The sequence below is a fragment of the Diachasma alloeum genome, unplaced genomic scaffold, assembly GCF_001412515.2.
Source record: "Diachasma alloeum isolate Michigan unplaced genomic scaffold, Dall2.0 Dall_scaffold_00279, whole genome shotgun sequence".
NCBI classification, from domain to species: Eukaryota; Metazoa; Arthropoda; class Insecta; order Hymenoptera; family Braconidae; genus Diachasma; species Diachasma alloeum.
Window position 1 is genome coordinate 368,357 of NW_021680418.1, and position 10,746 is coordinate 379,102.

Here is a 10,746-nt window from a genome sequence, read left to right on the forward strand (position 1 = left end):
AGTATACTTGGACATTGTGATATTAAGGAGCATAGACTGTTCTTTTTCTCTCAGCCAACGCTCCATTATGGTATTACAGATTTTTTTTCTGATGAAGTCATAATGAACATTGACATGAATAATGCAAACATCGAGCGGTTCATTGGGTATTCGTCAATGCCGCGTGCAAAGATTGAATATTCTAGTTACGAATTTAACTGGGTAGAGTTTACCATAAATTTAATCGATTTAATCGTAATTAAATTTAGGCAAGTTGTCGGTGTATCACAAAAATGTATACGATTTTTAATGTACAAAAATGAAGGTAAAGATAACTAAAAGCAAATAGAATTTTTATTTGAAATATAACTGAAGTATCCTCGAATCACGAGTGACGAGACTTGATCGTAAATGATTCAATGGGATCTAAGGGGGTGAGATTATTTTGGAAGTATGTTAATTTAAAGTGTTGATATGTGTAATTGTTGATGAATCATTTGTTTTCCGTTATTTAGCAGGGAAAATTAACAGCAATAATTTGATATATTTTCTTCAGTTCTACGATGAGTTCCAGTGGAAATCGATAAATGAATGAATTATCATTTTCATCGTTGTATAGTTGTGTATAGAGGTCAACTGAATGTATAAAATAAATAATTAACAAAGAGACGAGAGATTTAATTAATTGAATTGATGATAAACCCGAATTGTCGAATTGAAATTCATTAAAATGTAGACTCAAACCATTCACTTAATGACTTTGTAATCAACGTTTAAGCCACTGTGAGCATTTATTATTATCCAGAGATACATAATGGGGTAATCATTGAGTCACTTAACACCATTTCGCATTAGTTATCTTGGCAAGCACCTCGTACTGGCCATTCATGCCCTCTCTTATCCCGTTTTTACGGTGTATAATGTCAATTTGCACACACTGACCTCTCGCCAATGGTTCCCCCCCCCCCGCCGTCCACCTCGAGGAGGAAGGTAAATGAATTAAAAATCCATGGATAGTCTCAACATCGTCTGGTAATGAACATTACACTCATACAAACATTGATTTTTTTTTATTGAAAATATACACTTTCAGGATTGGAATTTAAATGTCAGAGAAATGCAGATTTTTTATGTCAAGCGACAGATGAACCGGTGGAAATTCACATTCAGATGGATTTTTTGCAGGTAATTAATTATTCAATTAAGCCTCTACGGGTGCACTGGGGTTGCTCATCACTTTTACAATTCAGTTCAGATCATACTATGGATTCAATCATTTTCAATCATCAAATTTGTCAATTCAATTGCGTGAGAAAAATTTAAAAAAAAATTATGAATATTCAGCGTCATCAAAATTACATTTTCAACAGAATTATTATTTTTTTAAACATTCGTTGTTTGTAAATAAATGATTGAAATTGTTTAAGCTTTTGAAATCCTTATTTTTTAAAAATCCTTATTTTTTAAAAATTTTATGGTGGAAAATTGATTGTTTATGAATTATTCATTCAAATTAGGTTTTATCAACCGTTATTAACATATTCATTAATTTGGGGAATGTGTTAATAAAAAATAACAGAATTAGAAATTTGGAATTACAAATTCAAAATTTAAAATTTGAATTTTGGATTTTTTATGAGCACTTCAATTTTTTTCATTGCATATACGTTTTTTCAATCTTTAAAAATAATAAATTATTTATAAAAAATGCGCGTACTTTTCAAAAATGACAATTTTTTAATTTCATCAATTTTTCTTCGAAACTAAATTTTCTGTTCTTTTGCAGATTTTTCAAATGTATTCTAATGGTTCAATATCGACATTCAAATTCAGACCTGCAAAGTTTAAACAATAAAATAATTGTAAAATGTCCGGAAAATTGGGATCACATGAAAATAAATAAAGTTTTTTAGAACCGGAATTTTTTTTCATATCTTTCACATTTCTACTGTTCGAATAAATATTTCCTTGAACTGCAAAATTAAATTTACATTCTTGTCATGCCTCAGGCGAGAATAAACACGTGACATCGGGTGGGGTGATGAACCACCCCAGTGTATCCGTAGAGGGAGCGAGATGCACAAAGTGCACTGATCGAGGGCTAATACTGATTCAACGTTTTAATTCTCTCGATATGTTCGAAATTTCATGCTGTGTCTGCTGGTCCATTAAGTTTCGTCTGATGGGGTAAATATCAGACTTTTCTACTTGGCATCAGTTTCATTACCTCTTTCCATCATTCATTAATAATTAACACCGTAAAATAATCGTCAAGTCCCCACGAATCGACGGTTTTGAATGACTTTATCCATTTGAATGAAGAATATTCATCGCGTATTTTTTTATTCCAATGAACAGTAAAAAATTACCCGCGACTTCTTGATTTTTCACGATTACTCGAAACGAAAAAATACGCCTCTAATTCTCGCCATTCAATGATAAAAAAAAAATTCACACAAACGCATTCACAGAAGTGGAAATTACACGATAAAATGAGAATAAAAATGCAATCGAAGATTGGTTAGATCCCCTGCAGTTTGTTATTTATTAAATAATGAGGCTCTCCTCTCCGCGCTCATCTTCGGATGTCTCGGGCTCTGTGTTCAATTTACTGAAGTCCTTGGTATTGGGACGTTTGTCGAACCGACGAAAGCCCTTTTTACCCTGTCGTGATTCCAGTACTCGCGACAGCTTGAAGTTTTCTTTTCTATCACTCTCCCAGTAAGACTTCCTACGCACTGATAATAAGCACCCTGTGTTCATAAGAAAATATTCTTCAATATTGCCACCGAAATCATGAAATTGTTGACACATGTCACATCTAAAACCGGAGGAGAAAAATAAAAAGAATAATCAATGAGGAAAGGAAAAAAAATTAACAGAAAATAAAAAATAACTGATTGTAATTAACTGTATTTGCCTCTAGGAATCGATGGGATATTGCACAATAACTTAAGAAAATTATAATACTAATGATTTCGGTTGTGCTCGAGAGCGGCAGATTAATTCAGGTTAATTAATATCGGCACAACCAAAGTGTCTTAATTAAGAAAATCATTGAGTACAAATTTGTTGAATCCTTCCAACTAAAGCCCCCTGTGTTCATAAAAAAATATTCTTAAATATTACCATCGAAATCATGAAATTCCTGACACATATCACATCTAAAACCGGAGGAGAAAAATAAAAAAAATAATCAATGAGGAAATGAAAAAAAAATGAACAAAAAAAAAGAAAATAATTGATTATAATCACTTTTTTTTGCCTCTAGGAATCAATGGGACATTGCACAATAACTTAAGAAGAATATAATACTATTGATTTCGTTTGTACTCGAGAGCGATAAATTAATTCAGATTAATTAAGTTCATGGATTCCGCGATGTGTCAGCACAACCAAAGTGTCTTAATTAACGAATTCACTGAGTATAAATTCGTCGAGATGCTCACAGCAGGTCTTAAGTGACTTATTATGCCTTCGAATAATAAAATATCGGAATAAAATGAATAAAGTAACATCACACGAGAGGAAGACGATCAGTTCTCCCAAAATACTTCGTAGAAAGAGAGCAAAGGGTGAGGGGATTGCGGGAATTGCGACGAGGTGAACTAAATAATAAGGATTTCAATCGACTAGCCGTCTGAATTCAATACTGGGCTCATCGAGGCCTGACCAACTACCTCTCTTCTGGCATCTGGCGACCAGGGCGGCCACTGCTATGCAGAGCCCAATGACGATCGTGGAACTGATGATGGTGATGAGGGCTATCGTCACGCTTCCCACTTTCTTTGGTTCTTCACCGATTGTTGTGCTTGTCAGGAGTTTAGGCCCATGTTTTGGGGGTGCTTTCTCGGTGGATGCTCCAGGGGGTGGTGAAGTGCCGGCTGGAGAGGAAATTCACTGTCATTCGATCGTCATTTAATTGCGAAGGGAGGAAACGATACGAAAGGAACAAAAAATGAAATTTCTTGAGTTTTTTCTTAAAAATGGGAAATTTACGCCGTAACATCAAAAAATTAGTTTCAAACCCGACCTCCGTCGATTTTTCGCATTTCCTCAAATTGATGATTCGTACTATTTCGCCCAAAAAAGAATGGACACAATATTCTAAAACCTATAAAAAATGATCATCTATGATTGCCAGCAAAACGAGAAAATTCATTCATTCATTTCAAACGAGATTCGTTAACTACTAACGAATGGTAGAATTGAATATGACCAAATATTTGTCAATAGTGAACGAATGGTTCACTTGAAAAGCAGAACTCGAGTAAAACAAGGCTCCTCAAACGTGGATTTGTTAACTATTAACGAACGAACATTTGGTGAGACTGAATAGTTAACAATAACTAATCCTTTCCATCAGTGTATTCATTTTACGAAGTTCCGTGATTGAAAAATCGAAAACTTCATCAAAGTTCTGGTTATTTGATGAAGAAACTCCCGGAAACTAAATTTATGTTCAACTATTGAGTGCATTAAGTGTATGAGCATCACTCATACGAACCCCATTTCTTCGAGGCATCACCCATGTCTTTTTTAGAAAGAATTACGTAAACACTTAGCTGAGAACGTAAGGGCGTGATTTCAAGCCCGACCTCCGTCGATTTTTCGCAAATTGATTTCCTCAAATTGCTGACTCGACCTCTTTCGTCCAAAAATGGACGAAATATTCCAAAACCTATAACAAAGATCATCGATCTCCAGAAAGACGAGAAAATACATTACCCTGTAGAAATCTGTAGACAACAGATTTTTGGACACAAATAACTGATTTGTCTACAGTGACAGACTCATTCATTCATTCCAAACGAGATTCGTTAACTACTAACGAATGGTAGAATTGAATATGACCAAATATTTGTCAATAGTGAACGAATGGTTCACTTGAAAAGCAGAACTCGAGTAAAACAAGGCTCCTCAAACGTGGATTTGTTAACTATTAACGAACGAACATTTGGTGAGACTGAATAGTTAACAATAACTAATCCTTTCCATCAGTGTATTCATTTTACGAAGTTCCGTGATTGAAAAATCGAAAACTTCATCAAAGTTCTGGTTATTTGATGAAGAAACTCCCGGAGACTAAATTTATGTTCAACTATTGAGTGCATTAATTAATAAGAGCGTGATTTCAAGCCCGACCTCCGTCGATTTTTCGCAAATTGATTTCCTCAAATTGCTGATTCGACCTCTTTCGTCCAAAAATGGACGAAATATTCCAAAACCTATAGAAAATGATCATCGATCTCCAGGAAAACAAGAAAATACATTACCCTGCAGGAATCTGTAGACATCATGGCTGTCCAGCTCGACAACGTAGATCTCCCTGCCATCCCGGCTGACAGCAAGATCGTGCGGAGCCTTCATGTCCTCCCCAGGTCCGAACTGCGACACAACATCCCCGGAATTGACATCCAAGCTGTACCCCCTGACGTGAAAGCTCTGTAAATAATCATTTCCGTTGACAGTGTAAATTCTCCCCTTGGCATAAGCGACGCTGTAAACTCTACTGCCGACAGCGGGATGCCTGTACTCCCTGTGGAAGCTCTCGTTTTGCGCATGAAAACAGAGGATCCTGCCGTTCTCCCTGTCGGCAACGTAGAGAAATCCGAGGTCTTCGGCGAGTGCCAGGGCATGAGGTACGTACAGGGAATAGGCTGAGGGCTGGTGGTGCACCCCAGCCAACCAGGCCCTCCCAAATTGGGAGATTCTCTCGCCCTTGGGGTTGAATTTTATGACACGAGAGTTGCAGTAGCCATCGCTTACGAAGAAGTCACCGTTCTTCATCACTGCGACTGCTGTCGGCTTGCAGAATCTCTGATCGTCGTTGCCAGGCTCGAAGGGATCGCCGAGGGCCAGCGAGGGCTTCACTATCGAGTCTCTGAACAGATCGTTGAGGTCAATTGTTGTCTCTCGTCGAGGCCCCGAGGCCTCCGCCTTCTTCAGGGCCTCTGTGTTCTTATCTATTTCTGATGAAGCGAACTTCAGGACCATGTGCATTGCCACATCCGTCAGCCAGTAGTTCCCGTCGCCATCGATCGTCAGACCGTGGGGGAGGTAGAACGTGTTGCTTCCCCACTCGATTATTTTTTTACCCTCTTTGTTCAGGAGGACTACAACGTTCTCGGGAATGGGGCCATTGCGCGGATCGAACTTGTTGTTCGTGGCGAATGTGTCCTGTCCCCAGACGCGCGTTCTTCTGCAGAAGATTGCTATGTTTCCAGCGGGATCTATGTCCACCGCGGACAGCTGACCCAGGGTGGATGTTGATGTCCAGTTTTTGTCCCATTTTATGTCTGAAATTCAGGGCGGTTTACAGGGAGGACGGGAATTAGTAGCGAAGCGCGCTGTCCGTTTAATGTCGGGAAATGCATGCAATGTAGTACAGTTCGTCAATCTGCGTGTCTCTAAAAGTACAGGGAGGGGAGAGAAATGTTCAGTAAAAATCATGGAACAATTCACGTAATCCGCAATCGGGAATCGTTTTCCGGAAATTTTTGTAGGAATGGAAGAGGAGAAAGCTAAGAGGTTCAGGGAATTTTCAGGTTCAGCACCGAACAAAGTACGAAATTGTCACGTCATTTTTCCTGAAGAAGTCAAATCTTACAGAAACTTGGCGACTTATTATGCCTCGAATTTGGGAGGAACGATGAAGTGAAGTCATAGGGGTTGAAGCCAAAGTACGAAATTGTCACGTAATTTTTCCTGAAGAAGTCAAATCTTACAGGAACTTGGCGACTTATTATGCCTCGAATTTGGGAGGAACGATGAAGTGAAGTCATAGGGGTTGAAGCCAAATTTACTTTTAAGTTTAGTATTCGGTGAAAGGAAGACCATGACCTGAGGACCTTTAACCACTTGTGAAATTTAAACATTCTGTTTTCTAGTCTTTCTGTCTCTGTGAACTATCATCTCATTGTGGAGATAATGCGATAGTTTATATTGATGACCATTTTTCATGAACTTCGGGAATACATACTTGGATCAAAAATGTAGGAAATGTTAGATGTCTTGGGAAGGACTGGCGCACTGCCAAGTTGTCCCTCTCTCCTTAAATTCCCGAAATCCCAGCCATGATCGTCTTCTACCTGTTGGGTCTCTTCCATTTCCTGATCGAATTCATTATCATCGAAATTCGTGGCAGGCTGATGAGGTCTTCTATGCTGAAATAAAAGCAGCAAAACATGTTTCCCACACTGAGAGAAAAAACAATATTTTCTCGAACTAATCTAGTTTGAATCGAAAAAACCGCGGGTTGAAAATTACAAAAAAATGAAATCTAGTGCTCTTTTGAAGACAAAAGACAAAAAATTGAAATGCGGAAGGACAAAAATTGCAGTTGATTCCAATAACAATTGATGTTTTTTATTCAATTGTTAAAAATAAATATTTACCTCGAGATCTAAAAAATCCCGGAGATCGCAAACGCAAATTACAAAAGTGAACAAAACAAAAATATTGAAAATTCTATGGGTTCGCAATTTAAAAATTACAAAAAAGAGCAGACAAAAGACAAAAATTTAAAAAAATTTAAAAGTGCCATATTGTTGCAAACAAAAAATTGAAAAGCGTTAGCACAAAAATTAAATTTGATTCCATTAACAATTGTAGCTTTTTCTTCAATCGTTGAAGATGAATATTTACCTGGAGATCTAAAAAATCCTGGAGATCGCCACAAACGCAAATTACAAAAGTGAACAAAACAAAAATATTGAAAATTCTATGGGTTCGATAGTGCGTCATCTTTCGTATCCAAACGTCATCAGGGCACTGTCAACTACACCAGTTGATTCGCAGCCCTCACATTAGCTCGAAAACGCCTCTAATCGTCCCACGAACCCCTCACATTCCCCATAACGTCCCCCGTTATTACGAAATATCCATGAATAAATACCAATCAGTCTCCCCCGCTCTGAGATCAGTCGAATATGAAAGATAAAATCGAAAAAAAAAACACAGCTGTTGTGACCTACTGCCGCGGGTTATCACCACTGCTCCGAAATCTGACTGTCAATTCCGGAGAAAATCGAAATTGAGTACAAGTACAATTTTTCCATTAAAAATTAAGACTTTAAGTGGTTGAAAGTCAGAAAATGGTATTGTTTAGTGGAATTCTTGTTTGAGCACTGGAAACGCGACGTGTCAAACAGGTGACGCTAAATTCCACTGGGGTACCACCGAGGGGTAGGGACCACTGTTATCAACACAGTAACGATCGATTTTCAGTAAAATTCCTGGAATTTCTCTGACAGATGGGGCTGTTAGTCCTTAATAACAAGATTTCAGTTATCCTCCAGGCACATGAAAATTCCACAGAAAATTCCATTGACCTACATCCCCATCAAAAAATATTTTTTAAAATATATAATATGGGCCAATTGCATATATTTTTCAAATTTATAAAAAAACATGAAAAATATATAAAAGATATGATTTATATATTTTTATTTAAAAAAAACAATTATATAATTAATAATTAATAATAATAGTTTATAATTAATAATTAATTAATTATTAATTATTATTATTGTTATTAAATATTTGGATAAATTTATCTAAACAATATATAAAATATACGGTTTATATATTTTTTATATAAATTTACCTAATAAATAATAATAATGATATTAATTATAATATAATTATAATTAATTTACTATAATTTCAACAATATATTGAAATAATTTAATATATTATGAAGTAAATAATAATAATTTTTAGTAAATTATAATTTTTAAAATAACATGCCATAATAATCCTATAATTCTATAATTAAAAAAAATATATATAAAATATATTTTACATAGTTTACTTTTTTCATATAAATTGGGCCAATTTAATATATTTTTTCACGCATTCACCCAAAATTTGAAGTTTTCAAGAAATTTTTCCACTCTCCACACATTGCGGGTCACACAGGGTCAAACCGAGGTCATGATAAAAAAAGACTGACGAATTTATTTGTGTTTTTCATCAGGTAATAAACCTGAATTCAATTGTGTTCTTCATTGTCGATTTTCATTCAAAATGTTGAATTAATTATTCATCCCTAGAATGTCACCCCGGTGACAATAACACACAGCAGACTATTAATTACACCGACATCATCAATAATTCAATGGACGTATTCCCCAAAACATCAGACGTTTCAATTTTCATTCATCTTGAATTCCATTTAGTTTCCCCCGTGAATACATGGAGCGTTGAGGGATGCACGGGGGTAGGAGTTGCCAGAGTTGGACTCCGCTTTTCTAAACTTGAAGTAGGTCGGTTGTTTAGGTATAGGTACGCGTGTGTATAATCTTCGATGACCGGACTGGTTTCCCGTGATTCTTGTAGAGTGATACAGTAGTATTGTTGTTGAATGAGCGAATAAATGACGGAATACGACGGGAAAAGAAGTATTAGGGGAAATCGCGCTGGATTCAATTTTCAGTAAATTGAAAAGAGTTGGCGATTGACTTCTGGTGATTTGGGAATTTCATTTCCATGTGAAGATTACATCAGAATGATTTTTCCAACCGCCAGTATAATTACAAATATTCCTCCTACTCCTCCAGGCCTTTTTGCCTTTTGTTTTTTTTACTAGGGTTTTGCAAATTTCTTGGAATAATTTAGTGTTTTGGTTGAGGTAGGCAATGTGCAAGGCATCCTTGAGTTATTAAATACTTTGTGATTTAGATTCTGTGAATGAAAACAGGTGAATTGTCCCTGTATGGAGATATGGTAATAAGAAATTTTTATAAATTTTTTGTAGATAAATATGAATAAATTGCCCTGAGGAGTGGATATAATTTTCAATTCAATTTATGATGACATCACTCATGAGTGTTGCCATTCATCGTAAATTTTAGACCTCATTATGAAAATTGAATATTAAATTCAACTGAATTTTTCATGAATTGAGAATTCCGTATATTATTATACTGAAAGGAGGAAACCCTGGTTTAAGGGAATTCAGTGTTGTTAAATTACCCAGGAAAATTATTTCATCCGATCACTATAGTTTAGCACAATCACATCGTCGCTATGCAAATGCGGTGATGAAGAAGAAAACATCGATCCCGTCCTGTGGCAATGCCCGCTGTACGATGATTCCAGACAAATCGTGTTTCAAAAATTTATGAACCAAAATTTTTTTCCACCGTATCATGCACGAGGACTCCTCATTAGACTAGATAAAAACTGTCCTGCTATAATTATCGATTTTCTGTCATGTTTATGACAAGCAATATGTATGCAAATTGAACTGTAATTGTCCACAAATGCTTAAATAAAAAAAAAGGGCATTCCGTGAAATAATGGCCTGTATCGACCGGGAAATTAGAATTTCATTGAATATTCGGGGAAGTTACCTGATTTTTCAGTAACAAAGTGGAGATAAATTTCAATCCAATCGTTTTACAGAGAATTATATCAAACATTCTCACGAAAAATATTCTCAAACATTCTGACTAATGCAAGGCAATTTAAATAATGCTGAACAGAATTAGCAATCGATGAAAATGTCTCCTTCGAAACCTTTCGTTCGTAGTCCACAACTCGGAAACTCATAGAGCTAAGTTGACACTTACGCCATTGAATTCACTTTGTCTCACCTCCTTTGATGTCCCACTTCCCCCGAACTTTGGACTCTCAAGGGAACACCCAGGGAAAGAAGAAATACCGAGTAAAATCAATACCAAATTTCCATTGCAGATGAATTCAGCCAATTGCAAAATTGATTTCAGCGAGTTTATTCTCACTAACTCTGAATATCCATGA

The 10,746-nt window shown here is 36.1% G+C and overlaps 1 protein-coding gene across 1 annotated transcript; it reads right to left on the reverse strand.

Moving 5' to 3' along the window:
- Window positions 1-1,848: 1,848 nt before the first annotated feature.
- Window positions 1,849-8,134, reverse strand: LOC107038240 (peptidyl-alpha-hydroxyglycine alpha-amidating lyase 1). Its single transcript, XM_015257231.1, has 5 exons — window positions 7,627-8,134; window positions 6,962-7,145; window positions 5,256-6,278; window positions 3,660-3,863; window positions 1,849-2,732 (listed from the first exon to the last, which is right to left on the reverse strand). The coding sequence occupies exons 1-5, from the start codon at window positions 7,723-7,725 to the stop codon at window positions 2,527-2,529; spliced, it is 1,716 nt and encodes a 571-aa protein (XP_015112717.1). The 5' UTR covers window positions 7,726-8,134; the 3' UTR covers window positions 1,849-2,526.
- Window positions 8,135-10,746: the final 2,612 nt, after the last annotated feature.